Below are 24,662 nucleotides of genomic sequence, written 5' to 3'. Positions count from 1 at the left end.
AGGTTTTTTTCTCGCATAATTTGTTGATTTCAGGGTGTAATAATTGTCATTTATTTCTATTCCACATTCTACTACATAACTACACCTTAAAATTCCCACGATATATATATATATAGGTATGGTAAACAATCTTACGGCGATGGGTTCTAACATTGAATATCAAATACTGCAACTTTCTGCGAATTGTGGCTGCGTGTGTCTAGCTGACGACCTAATGCGCGGTGGCACTATGAGGTCCGCTTACAGTAGTGGCACCACAGAACAGATAATAATTATTTCTGAGTTCCCTGAGTGGCACTCTAGGACGATTTTTATACCCGAGATCAGGCGGCGCTTGGGTATCACAAGGCTATCGCGCTCCTGGCGATCCGGTGTATGAAGAGGCTATGAGAAGTACCTATAGCCTTTGCCACTCGAGATAGTGATGTCTCTCTCTGAAGACACACTCACTCTCTCTCTCTCTTTCTCTCGTGATTTTTTTTCCTACACCGCTTCATGCGTATCTTTTGTGTGTTCTTTGAAAAATTAGACACATAGTGGCACCAATTAGACTAAAGACTAATTTATTAAACTGAAATTTTAATAAACCAAGATGCTTTGCAAAAGTTTGTCATCACGCTGACAGTGGCGTAGCTGGGGATATTGTCCCCCTATGCAAAAATTGTACGAGGGCCTCTCTGTTTTAAAAAAGAGTCTAGGACAACTCGGCACCGGGACAACTCGAAAATAAATAGAAGTTCGTAAATTATGGGTTCCTTTAAACACATTTAAGTTCCAACGATAAAGCTTCAATTACATTGAGCTTCTTTACGAGCTGTTTGTTGGCGAATTTATAATCTGCCTGTAAAGTCGCCCAGTGTAATCATCGAACATGTTAGCTTGTTCAATGATTACACTGGGTGACTTTACAAGCAGATTATAAATACACCAACAAACAGCTCGTAAAGAAGCTCAATGTAATTGACGCTTAAGAGAGTTCTTTTATTTTTATGTAATGCGTCAGGCATAATAATTCTCAATCAGCAATAAAATACATTATGTTAAAGGCAAAATGAATTAAAACTACTAAGTAGTAGATAGAAACTGATTAAAATTCCTCGTCTAATTTCTGTATAAAATCATAACGAACGTCTATTTATTTCATTTGACAGTGCGGCGCCCAATTGTTCTGGTGTTCAGTTGTACCATTCCCTTAAGAAAACCGTGCAATAGTAAATCTCTGGACCTTTTTTAACTCGTAATTTCACATTTTTCTCCCTCCGGTCCAATCGGTATTTCCCCCCATTTTTTTTCTGTCCAAAATCAAGGCTCTTTTTAGCTTTCCATCCATTTTTCAGATTACTGCATGATTTAATTTTAATCTTGATACATATATTTTTTTATGAATGGTGGTAAATACTTTAAAATATAAAAATAATTATCAACAAGAGTTAGGGCCCCAAATCTGGCTGGTCCTCAGCACTTTGCATACTTACTCATGAGACAGCTAGACTACTGCACTGTACCCACCACCGCGCTCTCCCCATAAACAATATATTATAAGAATTTTAACATACTGAATAAAATAATAAAAGTTGTATAAATTAATTATAGATGTGAACTAAAATAATATTCTATTTCTAATCATTTTAACGGTGGCGTAGACTCCCTTAAAAAGTATAAACCAGAGTACAGCTTGCACTGCCCGGTGAAGAATGTATAATCTGAAAAAAAATCATAAAATCCAATATTTAATATTGTTTATTAGCCGGCTCTCACATCTAAACTTGCCTCGTCTGCCGCACAGCCATAAATCAAACCTTCTAAAAACGTCGATCCGGTGTCACATATGAAGACTGCGCATATCTACCTAGCGACGGTCGCATGTAACCTTCGAAATGTATAGATATTTGGATGCGGCGATCGGCGAGCCGGTATAGGAATGACCGATTCATAGGTGTTTATATGCATCCTGGCGTCTTCTACACTCAGCCCGAGAATCGTGCAACTTGTCGATTGCAACAACATATGTTTTTTTTCCAAACTAAACAGTCGACCAATCTGCGGAGCTCCATTTGGCAACGTGTGTTTTGTGAATAATGATGACGTCACATTGACGTATTCGACACGTTGCTGGCGAGATAAGTCTTGCTGTGGGAGCTAGTTTAGGGTTACCACGCAGTCACATGCGATTTTCCGTTGGTGCCTATGTCTATGAAATATTGTCAGGCAAATAAAAAAGTATGTATCCATACCAATGGTTGATTTTTGATATAAATAAAAAGGATTTTTAAGTTAAACACATTTCTATTTTATAGAAAAATCTATGCTTTTCAATTTAAAAATAGATTTAAACTACCTACTGTGAATTAATTATCTAAAAATCTTGCTGGCACATCTGAGAGAACTTATTAATCAACGTTTTAATGATATAATAATTACAAAGGAACATGTTTTGATAAAATGAAAATGTTCAGCGTGAAGCAAAATTAATAATGAATTAGCACCAGCTACTCACTTAGCATATTTTCTTCGCGCTGCGGGGATTGTAGAGTCATCGTCCTTCAGTAAATATCTTCGAATTCCAAGGAAATATCCGCTGAAATTATTACAATGTAACAGTATAATATTTATCTAATAATTATTATAATATATAATAATAATAACATATTATAAAATAAAAAAAATAAAAATAGGACAATTTAATAATTGCAGCAATGAGTTATTATGGATCGGAACCGTTTCCTCGTGTCAAGCCAATCAGGCACCATTAGCAAGGGGTGCAACTAGTCAATGCACTCTCCAAATACGTAGACATTTTCGGTGACGTGCTATGTATTTTGTATTCGAAATTTTATTTTTCTGTATACCTATAATTGTACTTAAGTAAGTTTTATTATTATTATTGTTATATATATATTATCTTCTTCTCTCTTGTGAGTCATGTTGTGAATGTCTTGAATTTAGATTTGTTATGTCCACAATGTTTTGTTTTCTTAAATAAATAAATAAAAAATAATTCAGCAAACATAAACTAAAGAATGAAATGGTAAATAAAGTAGTGTATCTATATTCGTTAGATAATAAAATTTGTTTTTTAGTCTGTGTTCAATTTGTTCTTGGTCAAAGTCAATTTTCCATGAATCATGAATGAACATTAAAAACAAAATTGAACTCGCGTTATTGTGAAAGAATTACATTGAAACAAAACAATAATATTATGTCCAATAACTACAGAATTTCTGAATAACCAAAACTTTCTTTCAAAATCACCAGAAATTTTATACTTAAGTAAACAAATATGCTTAGATTAGGGCTATAAACAAAGTACAGAGATAAAAAAATGCACCTACAAAAGCGGACGTATTGGGAGCATTCGTCAATAACAATAATTATTATAAATGATTCTAGAATTGTTGCACAGCGAATCTATTGAAAGGGTATTTCTCAACATCTTGGTCGAACATGATATCTGCCATTATCATGTCGCGTAGATGCTACTTCACCTGAAAGCGACAATCATACCACGTCGCGACTAATTTAGCTTTACCATCTTGAGTCAACTTTGTGTGAATCGATGCCATTATGTTACATATTGTGTTCAGTCTAAATCAGCAAAATAGATAATCTACCTAGATAAAATTAATTGAAGACTAAAGCTGTGGTTTGTATATGTGAGGCAGTGGCGAAGGGTGGAGGTAGGCTATTAAGATCCGCCATAAATAATGTACACTAAATTTTGTCAGTCATACGTATGCATTGTCATTGAACTAAGACTACAATTTTATTTACAGATGGTGTTGGTTAATTTTTAAAATTCAATTAACCTTGCGTAAACCAAACCATAGTAGATAATAGTCAAAAAGTGCCTTTAAATCATACATAATTTTGGATATTATATAGATAGAATAATATTTTTTATCTAAGTATAATAGAAGGCGAAGTCTTCACTGAGCCTTTTTTAAAGAGGCACCTAGCGGAAAAATACGAAGCTTGCAATTTGAGACATTTTTTTGATAATTTACAATTTCAACTGTATTAATGAATAAATATGTATCTGAAAACATTAAAAATAAAAATATTTTTTATTTTAAGTCAAAGATAAACTTACAATTGTAAAAAATGTAATAAAATGTGAATTTGTTCTATCGATCCGCACCCTATTATTACATATATTTTATGGTCATATTTATTATTAAAATTTAGTTTATTAAGTTTTCTAAGCATCACCTAAGCGATTTTTGACAAATTCATAGTTTTAATATTTTTTATATCTATTTTAAAAAACATCGATTTTTATAAAAAATATAAATATTAACCAACAACATGTGTAATATGTATTTCTAATTCAACGAAAACAAATAATTAATGTGAATGAAAAAGTGTGCACAATTTTGTCGTATTCCCCAAAATATACCAAAACTATTATGGTTTGGTATATATAGGCAGGGTTTAATTGATTTTTAAACACTAACCAATACCATCTGTAAATTGTAGTTTTCGTTCAATAAAAACAAATACGTATGACTAACAAAGTTTAATGTGCAATATTTATGGCGGATCTTAACAACCTACCTCCACCCTTCACTAGGTGTGAGGCTGTTTCCCACATTGACCAGTGCTTACTAGATACCGACAACTATAACTTGAGAATGAAAACGGTGTGCTGGTAGAACTAGTAACTTGCAATACTAACCATCATTATACTAAAAATATCAAGGATTTTAGGTACGTGGGTGTTAAACACAGTTGGGTGTTAAAGTAATATAATAATTATGATGTCAGAATTTAAAAAATCTTTTATTGATTTTGTACACTCCGATAATGAAATTATAGGTAGGTACGCATCTTTTTAAAATTCTGGTATTTCCTAACAAAACAACCGCCTCATCAGCGCATCTATTCTATACACAAGACTGCTATTGTCAAAACTCAAACTGAAGTCAAAACTGTCTATATCGCTCTAAAATTTTGCACAGCCACGAGCGGTGCTGTTAAAACATAGCACTTACACCAAACTTATTGTAATTGTTACAATAAGTGCTAATACTTCGATACAAACATATGAAAAACTACCCTCGATAGCTGCCGATAGCAGTCTTGTGTATAGAATAGATGCGCTGGTTGGTGGAAAACCACCATTGAACGCCACCGCCGCGTATAACTTGTAATAGTTGTCGGTATCTATCTATAATGTAGAGGTGCATATTTTAGTTACGACACCGTCTTACGCAAGAAAATCCTTCCACCCAATATCTCTGACATCGCAGAAGTAGATTTTATTATCAGCCTCGCTCATCTTGTCGATCAGTTTGAGCATGTTGTCATTTTGGAAGTTCCAATTCTGCATCGTAAAGAATGTTGTTACGTCCTCCATTGTATCGATCCTCTTGTACAGGTTGACGAATCTGCAAGCACATATTTTATGTAAGCTTTACAATGAGTTGTATACTTAGACTATAGATACATCTAGACGCCATCCATTGCATTGGTAAATGAAGCTGCGTACCGTGCATTTGGTTTGTGGACGAACGGACGCATTCGTATACAAATGTTTGAGACCATAGACCATTTCGCTAGTGCTCGCCCAAAGTGCTCGCACTAGACGCTCAGAATTGACATAAGTATAATTTTCAATTTTTTTACGTTATATAGTATTTTTTAGCGGTCAAAATGCAACCATTAGGTAAAGATATCCATAATTTAAGTTATTTTGAAGAAACACTAGCTCACTTGATATTAAAATACATAATAATATACAAATAAATTATCACAAACATGTATCAACTTACATATGAAACTTAATACCATCTTTTTGCTTATCAGTACGACTACCACATTTTAATACAACACACAGAACCATCTTTTCTATTTAATTAACTAAAAATATTTACCACTGACTTTATGTTTAACACAAAAAATAGCAATTTTAGCAACACGCGCTCGCAGGTTATCGACGCTTAGTTAAGCAACAAACTAAGATTTGGCGGTGATACTAGAGCAAACCATCTCACACATCTGTAAACCTTTTATCTTACTCTAGCGCGTGTCGCAGAGATTATAAGGGTGCCGAATACTTTCTCACTCGCACTTATGCATCGTTTTTGTTCAGGCCTTGGTTGTATATACAATAGAAGTTCAATATTTTGACAGTACTTACCGAAATTAGTTTCGATATAAATTAAAAGGATTTCATGCTATACCCAGTACACACACATTTTTATTTAAAGTAAATATAAAATACTTTAAGCGCCGGCTAGACGCTCATGCTTTCACCTGTGCAAACCGGTTTGTATCGGGAAGCTCGTATGTATGGACTTGCCAGGCAAGTCACTGCCATCTAGCCGGCGCATTAAAACAATGAATTACAGTCGAACAACTTAACCGGAAAATTGCGCAGATTGCGATTTCTTTTACTGCGCGAGAATTACACAGGGTAAATTTAATTATTTTTACCATTATTATTACCGACTGCTCTTATATGAAGCGTATTGCATCGTTTTCTCTCGCTCGGCGTCGTTTTAACTACGTCAATTTTCTGCCAAAACTATCTAACTTCATGCTTATGTTTTTTATACATTTTTCTTTTTATTGTTTTTAGGTAACACATTTAGGAAACGTCTCAAATTGCAAGGTTAGAATTTTCCGCTAGGTACCTCGGGTAGGCGGAGTATTTGCCTTAATGATAATAATAATCATTGAATAGTTTGAAATAATAAGATGGGGTCCTCTAACGAATTCACATTAATAACTTTATTTTTAATTGTTAGTTTATCTTTGAGTTAATAGGAAGTAATAAGGTGAGATCGCTGGGGGGGTATGAAAAGACCAATCTGCGTCGATATCGTATGATGATTAGCTCACCCACCAGCCGTTGTGTCGTATTGTAGCAATTGGCTGCCGTAATACGCTCCTTTCACATTATATTGTTTTGACCGTACAGCAAAAAATCGAATGGCGACATTCTTTTAGTGGCGTGAAGAAGAACATAGCCCTTTTAACATTAAATTGTGACGGTTAAAAACCGAAACGGCGCTGTATAGCAGCCGTCCATTTCCACTGTATTCACGGCGCCCGGACGGCCACCGATGACTCAGTGGTGTACGTGACCTAATGCACACTTTCACATTAGACAGTTTTAAATCGTACGGTCAATAATTTGTTCACGATTCATTATAACCAAACAGCACCAAACTCAACCACAAACTGAACTTGTGAAGGAAAAAAACCATGCATAACCCGTATAGTGTGGAAAGAGCGTGAACTTGTTGCCGATTTGGATTTTTACCGTTCGATTTTTTCCGTACGGTTAAAACCGTATAGTGTGAAATAAGGTTTTACGCGAGTTCTTATGTGAAAATCTTACTAAATTGTTTGTTTTGTAACGTGTTATTGATAACCCTTAGACTTTACAATTAAACAAACTGCAACATGCAACTAAATAAGCAAGTGCAACTAATTAACATATATGCGAGCGAAATTTTACAAAAGTTGCGCTCGAGCACAGGTCATACGTGCATGCGGGTCTCCTATAAAGGCAGATAGCGATAGACCTTATCTACGCAGCGGTCGCTTCTTGAGATCGGTCCCATGAGATTTTCTGTAGAACACGACGTGCTCTGATGGACTATCTCTCGCTAAAATAGAGCTTTCCAAAGCAGCAAGTCAACTGCATATCCACAACCAATTTGCATTCGAGATTTCAAAAGTAAATTAAGTGTCACCATAACAGCATTGTAATATTATATTTTTGATTGACGGTTAGTATGGTCATGTGATCCAGTAGGAATGGTGTAACCGCCACTGACTCAATAGGGATCGTTCATATTGTAAGTATAGAAATTTATCGACAACTTACTGTGGCTTCTTCCCCAAACATGTGAGAACCGTATCAGCTATCACCGACGGTATGTAGTGAAGGAGATATCTGACGGTTGCGTGAGTCTTTTCTCCAGAGTTGATGATCAGGCAGTTGTACCAAACTGCCCGAGATGGAGGACACAAGGAGCCATGATAACTGGTTATATTATATAACTCTCCCCACTGCAGAGGATTGTCTTTCAAGACAAAATTGAAGATCCTTATGTCGCCGGAAGTTGGTCTGGATGTGCTATGGACATACATTTAGTAAAATACCACTGAACCATAAGAGGATCCAAGGGTGTGGTCATGGAGGCTACGATCACCACCTCGGATGAACTTAATTTTAAATACATACATGCGTATAAATAATATTTAATCATTGACATAATATATTAATGAGAGTTTTATTGTCTTTTATTGTTTATATTGAGGTGCCTTTATTTTTAAGGCCGATAATAGGAAAAATTTGATGGGAATTTGTATTAAAAATGTACGTCGTTTTCTTTGATGATGCATATATGATAATTATGTTTCATACATTTCTTTAAATCTATCTGCTACATCCCATCCAGCCGCGATGAGAGCGTTCACACACATATCTGCAGGAACGACGTTTGCTTCACCACCACTCTTTGCTCGAAGGGCCCTGCAACGTAAAAAAATATTAAGAACTGAGTTTATTATAGCCAGGGAAAACAAACTTAATAGGAACTGGCTTACCTTACCAGCGTATCTATTCTATACACAAGACTGCTATCGGCGGTTATCGAGGGTAGTTTATCATATTTTTCTATTGAGGTTTTATAATTGTTATAATAAGTTAGCCGTCTAAACAGTCAAAACCATCTATCTCGCTCTAAAAGTTTGTAAGAGAGGTGCTGTTAAACATAGCACTTATTGAAAAAAATACAACTAACTTATTGTAAAAATTATAATACTTCGATACAAAAATATGAAAAACTACCCTCAATATCCACCGATAGCAGTGTTGTGTATAGAAGAGATGCACAGGTGTGGCAACAGGTTTGAAGCAGTGTTCTCTTTATTACCTGCTTTAGGCAATAAAACAAATAAGACACATGGTTTTGCACTTTGAAAGAATAAACAACTGATACTCCCGATTTCTTCGATAGTTATCAAAGGCAAAAATATCAACAGTAGCAATAATACCAGTAGGAAAAAATTCGTACCTAAATCCAACATGGTGATGTAAGCATACCTACATAAGAGAATGCAGGGATAGTATCCGTACAGTCACAAGTAAAGAAATGACATTTTTTCTGAACCCTCTCCACCATGATAGAAATGTGAAAGTCAGAGCGCCATGGACCAAGACTTTAAGCCAGTTTCGATTTGCTTTATGACTTATCGACGTATCGCATACTTGTGAAGATGCATTAGTAAACTAATTATTTGTCATATTGGCAGTGGCGAAGGGTGGAGGTAGGCTATAGAGATTCGACATAAATGGTGTACATTAAACTTTGTCAGTTATACTTATTTGTTTTCATTTAACTAAGAATACAATTTGACGGTGGTTGGCGCTGGTTATTGTTTAAAAATCAGTTAAACCCTGCCTAACCAAACCATAAGAGTTTAGGTATGCTATGGGCGATTCGGCAAAAATAGTGCACACCTTTTCAGCCATACATATTTGTTTTCGTTGGATTAAGAATATTACACATGGTGTTGGTTGGTTTTTTGAAATTCATTAAGCCCTGTCTGAACCAAACAATAATGGATAAAGAATATTATTCTATCTATAAAATATCCAAAATTATGTATGATTTAATGGCATAATTTTGTATAGCTAAAGGAACATTTTTTGACTATTATCTATTATGGCTTGGTTTCGCAGGGTTAAATTGAATTTTAAAATCTAACAAACACTATCTACACATTGTAGTATGAAAAAAAAATATTTGACTGACAAAATTTAGTGTGCACTACTTATATCGGATCTTAATAGCCTACATCCACTCTTCGCCACTGCATATCAGATACGTGAATCCTCTGTGTGAAACCGCTCTAACAATCGATGATTCATACCTTAGAAGTCCAGCGCCGCAGGCTGTAATGAATCCACTAACGCCGTACCAATTGTCAACCCAGTGGGGAACAGGCTCTTTTATCGTTGATACGACTGTAAAACAAATATTATGTGCTTTGTGATTGAACTATTTACTTTCATAGCTGATTATTTAGATTGAACTACGTGATGCATAGCTTAATTTAATTTAATCAAATCAAATTTTATTTATTTTACATAATATTTTACATAATATAATTTGAGACCTCACCTGCAACAACACTGTTTATCGATTTTGGGCAGTTCTGATATATCAATGCCACAATGTTGTACATCTCCCTGGGCATTGAATGGTGTATTGAACAACCATTAACATGAATTAAAAACATTGTTTAAAACAATTTTTAAGTTGCCTTCCCTGCAACAACACCGTATATCATCCAAAATGGCCAACATGTCGTCTTTTGAGCTCTCGCCAAGTATTTTGAAATCGTCAAATAAAGGGAAATAAAAGGAAGATACAACCGGATAAATAGAAGAAAAATATGACAAAGAGGTTGAAGGATAGTCGGTTACCATATAAAATTCAATCTGGTAAAGATAAAGAAGGATTATCACCACCAAAAAATGTAAATATCAAAACAATGTATATCAAACTGTCAAAAATTTGTTTGAATTGAATTAATTTCTCAGATGGTTGAAAATGATTCTGAATTCTAGAGAAATAGTATAATGATTATGTTGTGTTTGCCTTTATGTTAATATATTATTATTCTCCTTACAATATTTGTGTTCTTAGGTAAAAGAATATTAATTATATGTTTTATTTTTTCATTAGTAAGAAATGATGTACATACAAGGTTTTGACCACTGGGCCGATATACAGTGTTGTTACAGGGATTTCTTACTTATTACAGGGATATTTAAAAACAAAGAAATAGATACAGTATTAAGTTATTAAATAGTAGAAATAGTAAATACAAAAATCATCCTCACGTAGGTGGAATATATCAACATCCGAAGCGATTTGGTTGAGATATTGCCCTCCCAATTGACTTTCCAAAATGGCAGGTGAGTTCTGCACTTTTGGAGAACAAACAACTGATGCTCCTAATTTCTAAGATAGTTATCAGGGACACAATTGTCAATACTACCAAGAATGGCAGAATTCTCATTTACACCGCGTATAAGTTGGAAAAAATAGTGGCCAGATATAAATATCGTCCAGTATTTAAACTATAGTATGTAAGCAAACCTAAGAGCAAGCCAGTTGGATAAAGCCACGAATAGTATCCATACAACCTCAAGTAAAGAAGTCTCAAAAACTTCTTTTGAACTCGCTCCACCATAAGGTCGTATTTCAACTGATGCAGGGCCCAAAAATTCGACCCACTTTCAAGTCGGCTTCCAAGTTTTCTAATAATCCCGGATGGTTATAAATAAAATTATGGACCATTTTTGGACCATGAAAATAATTGCGTGTCGACAAACTTATGTTCTATTTATTACAATAATTAATAGTGTCGTGGCGAATTCTAATGCTGATTATCAGTCAGAATTGTTTCCTCGGGACACTATTAAAATAATTACATTTACATGTACAAGTTGAATGATCGGTAGCTATAATAAATAATTCTTGCAGTGAAGCTTAATGCTCCTATTTAAGATATGTAAATACAGGATGAAAACCATATTATCTGGAAATATCCTGAAATATATTCGGAAAGGGAAGAGATGCTCAACTCGATCCAACCAAGTCATGTAAACTCAGTCAAAGCACACTTGAGTACGTAGAGACCACAGTCTTGGGTAACTGCTACGATTTGGAGCAATTATTTTTTTAACATCATCAGGAAGGATACAAATTAATACTATTTTAAAATAACATTTAAATACAATAAAACACAAAGAGCAAATCAGCAGATATGTCTTACGATATCCTTTTCAATCGGTCGCGTCACACCGGTTCGGAAAGTCTGATCGATATGAAAATGTGAAATAATTAAATATCGTGAGGTTGCTGCCGAAGGTTGTTAAATCGATATTATGTTGATTATAGTAAGATTCAATACTAACCAATAGAAGGTCTAAAGATTCCCATTGGCATTCCGATGGCAAATTGTCGGATGAAATCCTCCGCAAGGCTTTTCGTGAATGTGTATGTATTCGGCCATTTTCCGAGCAGCCTGTAAACACGTGTAAAGTGAAAGATATATTGCAGTATATGTTTAAGGATATATACTTACCACAGTTGGTTATAACACTGTCAATGTTAGTTCGCCTGTCATAACAAAATAATGTTTATAAAATTGAAATTGCGCAGAAAACCCATACGCATTTCGAGTTAAAATTTTGGAAAATGTAAAATTATATATAAGATTATCTCAAAGATAATTATTATTATAATAATATTTTTTTATACAAACTTTGGTGTGATTTCATCAATAATGGTTTGGTCTGAGGTTTCTACGAAGTCCAATAGCTTGATGGGGTTCACCGGCGTTTCATAAAAACATTCATTCAAATCGGTCGTGTAGCAGTTTGCAAAAGCCGTCGACACATGGATGTAAGACTGTCAACAATGGATGTGATAACATTAACGATTAGGTGAAGGTCGCCGTATATTTATTTGGTCAACGCAAAAATAATGCAGCATTTTAAGAATACTCCAAGAGTTATATAAAAATATCGATGGCCTAATGTCAATATCCCGTAAGTGACTTTTTACAAATTGTGCAGGATGCTAAAGAAACTAAATATTTAATATCCCGTATCTGACTGTTAATAGTTCACACATGTTGTAATGTAACTACATAAAATGCCTATAACCCGTAACGTAAAAAGTGGTGAAGCAAAGCATATTATAACGCCTAACATAATGATAACATCCAATAAAATGTGATATATAATATATATAAAGATAAACATCCAAATTTGTTATATCCTACCCTATCCTATATTACCTTTTAAATAATTCGAAAGTGAAATTTTGATTTTGAAGCTGAATTCAACACACACCATGCAACACGCTTGGCAGCTTCGAGGCAAGATACGGGCTATTACAGGTTTATTTCTGCAATGTTCAGATACGGGAAATTACTAAAGTGGCTGTATCATTTTTGTTAAAATAGCTACAGATATGGGAATTTCGCAGTCGATCGGCAGTATTTTTGTTGTTTTTAGTATCTATATTAAAAAGTCATTTTCATCATATTGGTCAGATACGGGGTATTGCCATTAGATCATCGATATATTTTCCATTATTATTTAAGAATTCTTCCCATATTGCCCTTCTTATTATTTATTTGAAAATAGAATTCTCTTGGTTCAGCCAACTGAAGAATAAATCGAGATCCCTTTGGATACCTGTACTAAACCGTTTTGTATAATGCGGAAAAGATGATAATCTGGATGTTCCAAGTGAGGAGAATATGGTGGATGTACCATGATATAAAATCCAGTTTATTGAAAATCGGACTTTTAATAATTAATAGTTACATCGTACTTTATGTCAATCAAAATGTACTTTGATAAGTTCTTCAAAATCGAACTATGTTGCGGTCATAATACCAATGCTCGAATCGATATAAATAAAAAAGATTTCAAGTTAAACCCATTTTTATTTTGTAGAAAAATCGATATTTTTTATGTTAAAAAATACGTTAAAATTAAAAAAATATTATATTATGGTACATTTGAATAAATTTGTCAAACTACATTTTAATGATAAAAATATTCATATTATGACGTGTCTACTACAAACCGGATTTTCAACGAACTGGGATTTTATACTGGTTTTTTTAAATTGTTTATTTTAGTTTATTTTACAGATAAAAATATATTATAATATTGATATTGTTTTTAGATACGAATTGATTATTTCAAATGAAAATTATGAGTAAAATGTATTAAATTGTAGTGTTTGGTCAAAACTTAATAGATACCCTTATAGCGCCTGTACACGTCCATGGATTTACTAGCAGCAATAGTGTGTATTTTAAACTATCACGATAATAACTGTTTACACGTAAAAGTGCTGACAGTCTCGCCAATCTCATTCTTCAAGAGTAAGTGAAACGTGATGTTGTCATTTTATAGTACTATTTGACAGGTTGTGAAAATCGGTTAAACTCAAAATGAGTCTCCGCGGAGTACTTTAAATTTTTGCCAACAGGTTCGCCATTATCGTTCTACATGCGCAGATATAGAACAAATCCATCGCGTCAAAACTGTCGCATGAAAATTCAGAAGCTTCCGAACTTTTTTAATTCATGCATGCAATCTTGCAACTTGCATGATAATACATGTTTACACGCTCATTTTCTTATTATGGCCGCGATAATACGTACTGCCAGCATTAAATCCATGCACGTCTAAACGGGGTATAATAGCGCCTGTACACGTGCATGGATTTACTGGCGGCAATAGTGCTTATTTTAAACCATCATGACAATAACTGTTTACACGTAATAGTGCTGACTGTCTCTCCAATTCATTCTTTATTAAAAGTGAGCGAGACGCGATGTTGTCATTTTATGGTACTATTTCGTACTATTTGACAGCTAGTGAAAATCGGTTGACCTGAAAATTCGTTTTTTTGCCGGCAGGTTCGCCACAATCGTTCTACTGCGCAGGCGTAGATCGAAAAAATCTTACTGTCACACGAAATTCAGAAGCTTCCAAACTTGTTTGATTCATGCATGCAATCTTGCCAACTGCAGGATAATACACATTTCTTACTGTCAACAGTAAATCCATGCACGTGTAAACGGGATATTAATCTATGCAATATGCAAAATAAATACATTACATAAGTAATAATAGTTATCATTCTAAGTATCTATGTTTTTAATTTTAATTACCTTCAAGTCAACCATATCTTTAGCGAGTTCGATCATATCTTTGGTTGCTCTCACGTTCAACGAAAGAGCATTCTTTAACGGCTCCTGGAATCTGACTGTTGCCGCCACGTGGAAAACTATGTTTACCTGGAAGAGCGTAACCATTTAGATGTGACTAAAATAATAATAAGAAATGGAAAATGGTGACTTTCAAAGGTTTTCACGATTACCTTAAATTACATCATCATTTTTGATCCTAATGAGATCATTATAAATAGGTATCCACCGAATGAAGGCTAAATTAACATTTTTGTTTTCGTTTTACAAGAAATGCATGTTAGCTATTTTCTCAACCCATTAGGTTTATAGTCTGACACAAATTGTCTGAAACAATATATTAATTGACAAGACAAGAAGCCCATAACATTAGTTACCGTTCGGCCATCATGGGCATTAATTTACTTAAGCACCGGCTAGAGGCTCACGCTTTAGCACAAGCTTGCCTGCGCAAACCGGTTTGTATCGGGAAGCCCGTGTGTATGGAAGGGAAACTGTAGCTCGCGTATTTCCATATTTTTTGCACAAACTATACCGCGCATGCAAGTCGCTGCCGTATAGTCGTTCATAATTTCTTGATATTATTCTGATAATATTCATCCATAATATCGTCACAAAAAAGCCATATTATATTAAATTGTATTATTTCAGTAGGAACTTTGTAATTAAATTTAATATGAAGCAGGTATTCTTAATTAATTGTTAAGTATTATCTCCCAAGCTTTGAGATAATCACATTAATGTATTGTGACTTCACCAGGAATCAAATCTGAAGCCCCCGGATGAGAAGCTAGTGCCTTATGCAATTATTTAGTCTATGCCTATTTATACGCATGTTCTCCAATTGGGTTTTCGACTCTACGAATATGAACCTAATAGGTTGAACAACACAAACATTCTTTAGAGACACTTCCAAACCAATCCATTCGTCAAAACATCCGGTTATAACCAGGAATATCACGAATCCCCACGTTTGGATGTGAATATGCCTGAGAAGTCTCAGGAACAGTCATTCAAGACTGGGATCGCCACGTACTCAAGTGTGTTTTGACTGAGTTTACGTGACTCTAAGTTAAGAGTACCAACCAATGAGAAAGAGGAGCATGGATAACAGACAGAGGAATACATTGAGCAAGTGGCTAACATCAATTTATCATAAAAACAATAATCCTACAAAGTGCGGAGCTCCGCTACAACACTGTATAACATTTGTTTTATAATTTAAAAAGAAAGTAGAACTGAGTGGAATTTGAAATTCATACCTTACATTGCCCCAGTGTGTATTATTATCCATTGAGCTTTCCATCAAGACAACCCCTTTTCTATGATTTTTGAAATGTATTTAATAATAAGGAATCTACCACTCATATTGAATAAAAAAAGTAAGTATAAGTGGTTCTTCTACCTCACGGATGAGCGTCGCTCTGTCTTCGTTTGATATCCCTAACCCTTCATGAGCACAGTCTCCAGCGATTATTTTTACTTTATCCTTATAATTTGGCAATTCTGTCTTCACTCGGTTAAAGGCCTGAAAAAATAAAACAACATTATGAATCAAAACTCATACATATTATAATTAAACATGCAGTACGCACTGAGGTAAGAGGGGATCGTGTTTAGCAACGTCTAGTAGTTAACCCACCGATCGGCCATTTATGGGGTATTGCGTCCCGTCGCATCGGCCAACCGTCGCCGTATGCGGTGGCCCTTAGCATGGCCCCCACACCCTGAAACGAACCGCCCCACCTATTTTAAGTTACAGGCAATGTGACGCATAACACTAATGGTGTTCGAAGTAAAATTAAGGGTATGTGTTCTGTGAATTTTTAGCGATTTTTTTAATATATTATTATTTTAGTCTCGTTTAGTGACCGCTGTGATTGGGGATGACCAGGAGATTTAGATGGAGAGTCGTCAGAAGGAGAGATTTGGTAGTTGCTCCGATGGATGGAGGACCGAGTTTTATTTGCAGCGTAGACCGTTGGTACAAGGGGAATGGGCAACTGGACGCCAGGACAATTGGACGCCCCGCACTATCGTAGACACGTAAACAGAATGTAGACGATGGATTTTAATCAGTTTCTATCTTTAGTATCTAAGGGGGGACATGCTCGTCGAAGGTCAAAATTGAGTTTTTATTGTATTTTAAAACCATGATTCCGGACACTCCTTAAACGTTGTAGATAATCTATTTATATAATTTTGAAGCCTTATTATTCTTTATAGTTATTTTAAACATTTAATGACTGCATAAAGTATTTTGTTACATAAAATAGTATTCTTTTAAACCTCTCGCTCTAATGTTTTAGAATTTAGTCATATTTCGGTACATAACTGTGCAGTGGTGTTAAAATTTTTTACATTTATTAATTTTTAAACGCATTTATGAAACCATTAGTATAATTTATTACGAGATAATTTTTGTAAAATATTCACGATAAAAAATTATATTGATAATCTCTGTGATCCCAAATTTGACAAGAATTAGGCATTTTATTATTCAAAAAATGGGCAAGATTAACACATTTGAAGATGATTCTAAAGATATTTATTATAAGCTATGTCTTTGACCATTAAAGTGTGATGAACATCTTATGAATAATGATTGCTTTATAATAATTATTGACCTAAGAATAAGGTAGTGTTTTTTTGAAATACGCCATTTCTTTTGTCATTCCCTAGTAGTTAAGCTACAACATACGGCCGTAGCCATAAATTGACAAACTATAATTAAAGTAGGGAGTAAAATTATGTTAACGCGCGTGTTTGAACATGTACCTAACCGAATTTTTTTTTATTTTTTTTTAAACGGTACATGTTCAAACACGCGCGTCAATATCATTTTACTCCTCACTTCAATTATAGTTTGACAATTTATGGCTACGGCCGTATGTTGTAGTTTAACCGCTGGGGAATGACAAAAGAAATGGCGTATTTAAAAAAAACACTACCTTATTCTTAGGTGAATATTTATTATAAAGCAATCATTATTCATAAGATGTTCATCACACTTTAATGGTCAAAAACATAGCTTTTAATAAGTATCTTTAGAATCATCTTCAAATGTGTTAATCTTGCCGATTTTTTGAATAATAAAATGCCTAATTCTTGTCAAATTTGGGATCACAGAGATTATCAATATAATTTTTTATCGTGAATATTTTACAAAAATTATCTCGTAATAAATTATACTAATGGTTTCATAAATGCGTTTAAAAATTAATAAATGTAAAAAATCTTAACACCACTGCACAGTTATGTACCGAAATATGACTATATTCTAAAACATTAGAGCGAGAGGTTTAAAAGAATACTATTTTATGTCACAAAAATACTTTATGCAGTCATTAAATGTTTAAAATAACTATAAATGATAATAAGGCTTCAAAATTATAAAAATAGATTATCTACAACGTTTAAGGAGTGTCCAGGATCATGGTTTGAAAATACAATAAAAACTCAATTTTGACCTACGACGAGCACGTGGGCCGTTTGCGGATTGAGAATTACCATGTCTAAGGCTTTATATAAAAATAAATAACTCTTTTTTCGTTGGAACTTAAACATATGCACGATTAAATCATTATTTACGTGTGCATATTTAAATTCTCACGAACTATTAACTCATAGTATACTAATTTAAATTTAAATATAAATAATAATATTAAAAATATTTTTAAAAAGTACGTATCTTTATTAGTTAGTTGCGTTAAAATTACATTACATGTACGTATCTTTATTAGTACCTAAAGTCTATTAATTTTCGAATTGCGTGGCGTCCAGTTGTCCCGGCGCCAAATCGTCCTAGGCTCGGTACAAAAGTATGTTACAAGAGCGTTATGTTACAATACTTATGATACTGTTCTGAGGTCCGATCTCGGTGGAATAAAATGCTGTGCGGAGCGACTGACACAAAGCTTACTGATCGGACCGAGGTTAAGATTGATACTAATAGGTATTTTGACTGACTAACTCATCAACTATGACCCGCTTATTACATGCATAAATATTCGGTAAATGAATGGCGGGTCATTGTTGATGAAGTTTGCAATTGAGAAATCTGCTGGCCTCTGCATTATTACACTTCGAACGTTTCGATCACATCGAAAAATGCCACGCATGTAGAATATGCTGACTGTAAATACGACGATTGTGCGATAGTTTAAATGACTTGGTAATTCTCTCTCGACCATGTTCGATCCTAATAGGATCATATGGGGCTCCAGAGTGGAGGTTTGTATTAACAGATTTTGTTTTTACGAAAAAATGGGTATCAGCCACTTGATCAACCTATTAGGTCTATACTCTGACTCGTGCACAAATTGAAAAACAATATGTGTACTTGCCAGACCCAGGATTCGAACCTGGGACTCACGACGCTATATGCCGACGCTTAAGCCACACGGCCATCGTGGGTGTATAATAATTCTTATTCTACTTCTTACACTGTCGAAAAAATGCTGACAAGGCCCGAAGTCATAGACCAATACAAATACATTCACTTGAATTATGGAGTCGTCGATTATCGACATACAATAATCAAAAATTGCATGGCAGGCGATTTTTTTAAAACTTTTAGAACAAATTTGTGATGTGTGTTTACTTCACTTATCTTGTTGACACACCACGCCGGGCCCCCAGGCTAGCGCGCTGTCAGATCCACCACCCCTTGCGGAGGCTATGACCGTAAGTCACTGGGTTAATGACGTGATCTAGTCTAGTTTGATTCAAAGATTTTAAAAACTGAAAACTAAAACATCAGCAATGCGCTTACCTATCCCATGGACTGGTATAATATAATAATATGGTGTATTAAGGGCGCCGTGAAATGAAAAAGATTGGATGTCAGTGAAATACGTCTTATTAACTGATTTTGTGCGGGTAAAATTTGAAAATGATGTATGCACTGAATGGAATAAATTCTTAGAAAAATTATTAAAATAACTGACAAGATAGCCTAATGTACACATATGAAGTTGGTACCACAGTATCCTTTTAACCACTGCCAAGGAAAATGTATGAAAGTAGTGTATGAACCTAGTTGTCTTCTAAAACCTTTCAATAAATCCTTTTCATGCTTTGCAAAATATTCCCCACTGTTAAGAAACTGCCACACTATATTATAAATATGCAGGTATAATTTAATCAAACAACAACTACGTTATATTAATTATTTGTTTTGTTCAACTGTCACCGACATCGAATTTTTAAAAAAAATTGGAACAGCGCAAAAGACCCGTGGGCGATTCAGTCTTAATTTTTTAGAACATGTAAATTTATGTACATATCAAGTTATTGCGTAATACATAAATAAGTATAAGCCATATTACATTAATATTATTTTATTTTGCGTTATTCGAAAGAAACAACGACGCACGGTCACAGCTCAAACCTGAAAAAATTTCCGTACCTTCGTAGAGGGAGATTGTTAGAAGGGAGAAAAATTATGAGCAATTGATTTCCTGGGTTTCCAGTGCATTCAATAAAATAATATCTCTCAGCATTTCCTTAATGAGAGCCAACCGATCTCGATGAGTACAATAGTTTTTTTAATCATCATAAAATATATACCTACCTAATTAAATCACGCAAAATGTTGCAAGTTGCATTAAAATACGAGTTATATAAAATATAAAATAAAAAGCCTTTTTATTTCTTACAAACAAAAGTAAATGATAGTTAAATGACTATATCTAATGAATATATATATATATATATAACCTATGAATATACCTATTATGTATATATATATCTATCTATGGTTGTATTATCTACTTATTTTCTAGTTTATAAAATATTAATAATTATTATTTTTTTTATATTTTTTATATACTACATGTCACTGTTCTGGCAAAAGACACTAATTCGAAAAAATGACATATAGAGTTAGTTATACCAAAATGTTCCTTATTTCAAACTTTACCGTCTGGAAACCTTCTTAATGAATAAACAGTCTTTATTTTAAAGTAATCCTTTTTACGATTACCTAATAAACTCGCATGATAGACCATTTCAAACATTTTAACAACTTCAAAGTCAAATTACTCAAAACTAGTATTCTCCAGTTAGTGTGTCCTGCCAGAACAAAGACGATAATTATATATATTAAGATTTTTTTATTTTTGTATATAATACTATTAGATAATGTTTATAAATTGAATAATGGTATGTAATTAGTTTGTTTGGTTTGTAAGAACTCCTCTTCGGGTGAAGGCCTCCTAAAAAATAGGCTAACCCAGACAAGACGAATACTTAGCTACGAACGGGTATGGAGAAAGAAACCAGAGAGGCCAGAGATTAAAATACGAGTTAAATAAATAAATTGCAATCCAAGAGAAAGTTTGCCGAATATATATTTACTAAGTATATGTAACAATCTTAAATCTTGTAATTATTCGTTGAATAAAAAAATAGTCATTGAAAACTAATAAGTATGACTGAAAAGTGTGTAGGCACATAGTATTGTCGGATCGCCCAAAACGATTATGGTTTGGATTAGGAAGGGGTTAAAGTTAATTTTAAAAACTAACAAGCACCATTTACAAATTGTAGTCTTAGTTCAATGAAAACAAATAAGTAATACTGAAAAAGTTTAGTGTGCGCTATGTATGTCGTATTTAACAGCCTACTTCCACCCTACGCCACTGCCCAATAGTATATAGGAAGTCCTATAAAAAACCATGAACAAATGCAATCAAAAATAAATAATCAATTTGATGAAAGGTTATACGTAGATATTATATAGATAGAGCATAAATGGTGGGTTTTTTGTATGTCTTCAAAAATATATTGTCAATCCATATTCTGTTAAATTCTATTTTATTAATATGGAACTATTAAAACGACAATTTCTACAGTAATATTATACTTTATATTTTTATAGATTTGAAATTTATGACATTAGCTAGGTATAAGTAAGGATTATTTTGCTTGGTAAAATATTGTTTCGATTTGTGAATTTTTTCCTTTTTTATGTGACTAGTTGTCAAAACTAAGTTTACTTGTATTTTTAAAATGTGATACGTTACTTTTGTTTGGTATTATTTAGTTTATGTGAAAATTATTTTCTAATAATTGTTTGAATATGTTTTGTTGATGTGAATTTTGACTGACGCCATGTGTGATTAATTCCCACTCCATTTTATTGTTAATTTCCATTTTAATTAATTATTATTAATTTACACAATTTGTTAAAAATATATAAATTTTAGATTGGTAATAATTTATTGCCTTACCACAGAATCGAAGAGTTCATCGACCCGGGCACTTAAACTTTTTCCTCTCTTGTCCCTCACCATCAGGTAGAGGTCACCGATATCGGGACATGACCATAATAGTTTCTCAACCAACACTAAAAATTTAAAAAAAAAGCATTTTAACTCATGTAATGTTATTTTAAGATTTAAAAAAATATTAGTTAGTGAAAGTACCTACGTCAAAATTGGATAACCCAAATTAGGCAGGGATAATTTGATTATTATTACGGTTGCTATTCTCAACTGCACTTAGGTAAATCGAGCCTATTAAATCACTTTATTTCTCTCAGTACCGTTCTAAATATTTTTTGTTTTTGGTCAAAACTATCGAAACTCATGTTAATGTGATATGTTTATATAAATTCTTCAATTTATAAAAAGTAGTCATCTTTTGACGGAATTTAAAACGTGTCCACACTGGCAACCTCATTAAACTTCGATTCAAATAATTTTTGGCCAAACAAATTTTGATAATTATTCTAAAACTTAGTGAGGTTGCCAGTGTGGACACGGCATTTGACACACTTCAGATAACATAGTTATTCGCAAAAAATAGATACACTTGGATCTATAGCTAAATTAGTAAGGTCATTCACCCGGATATTTTATATTTCTTAATTATTATGTTTTGTAAAAACACCATCTCAAACATAACATCTTCCGTTATGATAGTAGGTTATATTTCATCGTTGAAGTGCATTAATTTCAACCACTGTAATTATTATAAAAAGCCACTAGGAATTTATTAAAAAATACATAGGTATTATGATTGCTGATTTGGAAAAAAACGTGTTATGCAACATTGTTTATATTAAAAATGTTAGATATAATAACCATTCTTTAAAAATCAAGCCAACTATTAAATTATCTACCCATAGTTGATATATAGATAATAATATTAATGCTATCGACCGAAGATACTTGATGTAATTTGAATTTAAATTCTAACGGATTTAAGTTTTGTACTATTCCATTTGAGTCGTTTCTTACGACCTGGATTTGACAGTGTCAGTGTATATTTGCCTTTTGGTGAGTGTAAACAGTGCCTGAAGATGCCGAAAGATGCCAAAAGATGAAACCCGGGTCGCAAAAAAACTACTCAAATGGAATAGTACAAAACTTAAATCCATTAGAATATAGATAATAATTACATATGTACTAGGTACAATCATAATCACGTACCTACATATAAACTAACTACATACTAAAATGTTTTGGATTCGCTTTAAACTAAATGATGTATGAGATGTTGGTATCTATATTTATGTAAATAATAAGGGTGTATAGAATACTAGCTACATAGATTTAAGGCTTAAACCGATTGATAAAATAATATGACAATACCTACTGCACAAGGGGAAAATATTATTTTGTAGCTGATGGAAATTATAATGGAAAAATGAAGTGAATACTTACGTTTTCCAAGAAACCCAGTCGATCCTGTGATAAACACATTTTTTCCGGAGTAAAATTGTTGTATTGCTGTTGGTTGTGGACGATGAGGTATCTTGCCATTCCACTCCCTGCGATTCGTGTCATTTATGTTTGACGCCATTTCAGCGGCTATTTACGTGCACCCTATCTGAAAAAATACATCACATCATTATAACATAACATCAACAAGTATCCTATTACGATGATTACAACCGTTTAAAACAGGGGTAGTCAACCTGGTACCTACCGCCTACTAGTGAGCATTCCAGCTTTCATGTTGGGCGGTAGGGGTTTTAAAAACAGTTTCATTATGTTTTCATAAAACTTCCCGTGGCAATTTAAATTTCAGAAAATATACTAAGTATATGTAATAGCTTGCTGTAACTCTGCTTTGTAAATTTAAGTAAAAAAAAAAAGTTAAGTTACTTCCCTACTTTATAAATCACCATTACTTTGGAACCGTGGGCGGTTAGAAAATTTTACTTGGTACTAACAGAGATACAAAAGTGGGCGGTAGGTATGAATAGGTTGACTACCCCTGGTTTAAAAGAAATATTATAAATAAACGTAGAAAATATGATCATTTTTTTCTTTTTGGCTATCGTGTGTGTACCAATCAATTTTGTTGTATTATCAGTCTCCGTTTCAGTCGAGCTCTCAGTTAAACTGTAAATGCAAAACTGAAGCGGCTGACTGAGACTGAAACGGAGACGTGACAGAATGGGTGTCCATCAGTAAAGTTATCTTACCCGATTTTTGAGTAGTCAGTTAACTTGACGTGTAAATGACTTAATGACAAGATTTTACTGAACTTTTATAGGGACTATTTGTATGCTGATGGAAAATGAGTGATAACTACATCGCCAATAAAAAATAAACTTCCTAAAATGTGCGAATACGAAAAAAAAATCAATATGAAAGAATCGTGTTTAGTAACTTGAGAAATTAGGTACCTACATAATTAATTTATGTACATATTTAAAGAAATTAATCTGAGCTTTAGTTCACATGTCGCATGTTTCGCTGCGAGTGCGGTGTGGTCACCTAGTACCTCGCAACCAATGACATTAATATGGACGAAGCATCTAGAAAATAAAATGACACTCACTTTGTGTCGGGTCTGCCGGATGGCGAAATTCATATTTTAATATCGGTATCCTACGCTCAAATGAACATTCTGCTTGCAAGCGGTCTGGTGACACC

The 24,662-nt window shown here is 33.6% G+C and overlaps 1 protein-coding gene across 3 annotated transcripts in view; it reads right to left on the bottom strand.

Annotated features, from left to right (window-relative positions):
• Positions 1 to 482: 482 nt before the first annotated feature.
• LOC147065077 (fatty acyl-CoA reductase wat-like) overlaps positions 483 to 24,662 on the bottom strand; it is a 93,494-nt gene continuing 69,314 nt past the window's right edge. For 2 of the 3 annotated variants that reach the window (XM_085956638.1, XM_085956639.1), the window contains exons 2-13: positions 23,442 to 23,607; positions 22,005 to 22,120; positions 16,175 to 16,297; positions 14,734 to 14,859; positions 12,298 to 12,443; positions 11,948 to 12,057; positions 9,892 to 9,985; positions 8,381 to 8,488; positions 7,838 to 8,089; positions 5,211 to 5,387; positions 2,498 to 2,578; positions 483 to 1,703 (exon numbers count right to left, since the gene is read on the bottom strand). In XM_085956638.1, the coding sequence (XP_085812764.1) occupies positions 1,601 to 1,703; positions 2,498 to 2,578; positions 5,211 to 5,387; positions 7,838 to 8,089; positions 8,381 to 8,488; positions 9,892 to 9,985; positions 11,948 to 12,057; positions 12,298 to 12,443; positions 14,734 to 14,859; positions 16,175 to 16,297; positions 22,005 to 22,120; positions 23,442 to 23,580 (1,575 nt within the window). In that variant the 5' untranslated portion in view covers positions 23,581 to 23,607 and the 3' untranslated portion in view covers positions 483 to 1,600. The remainder of the gene's footprint in view (positions 1,704 to 2,497; positions 2,579 to 5,210; positions 5,388 to 7,837; positions 8,090 to 8,380; positions 8,489 to 9,891; positions 9,986 to 11,947; positions 12,058 to 12,297; positions 12,444 to 14,733; positions 14,860 to 16,174; positions 16,298 to 22,004; positions 22,121 to 23,441; positions 23,608 to 24,662) is intronic. The other variant, XM_085956640.1, reaches the window with a different exon arrangement.

This window comes from Rhyacophila brunnea, unplaced genomic scaffold (genome assembly GCF_057557595.1).
Source record: "Rhyacophila brunnea isolate RB1 unplaced genomic scaffold, BYU_Rbru_1.0 scaffold_6, whole genome shotgun sequence".
In the NCBI taxonomy this organism is placed as follows: domain Eukaryota; kingdom Metazoa; phylum Arthropoda; class Insecta; order Trichoptera; family Rhyacophilidae; genus Rhyacophila; species Rhyacophila brunnea.
Note: the sequence above shows the minus strand (reverse complement) of the source record. Positions and strands in the feature narration are given on the sequence as shown.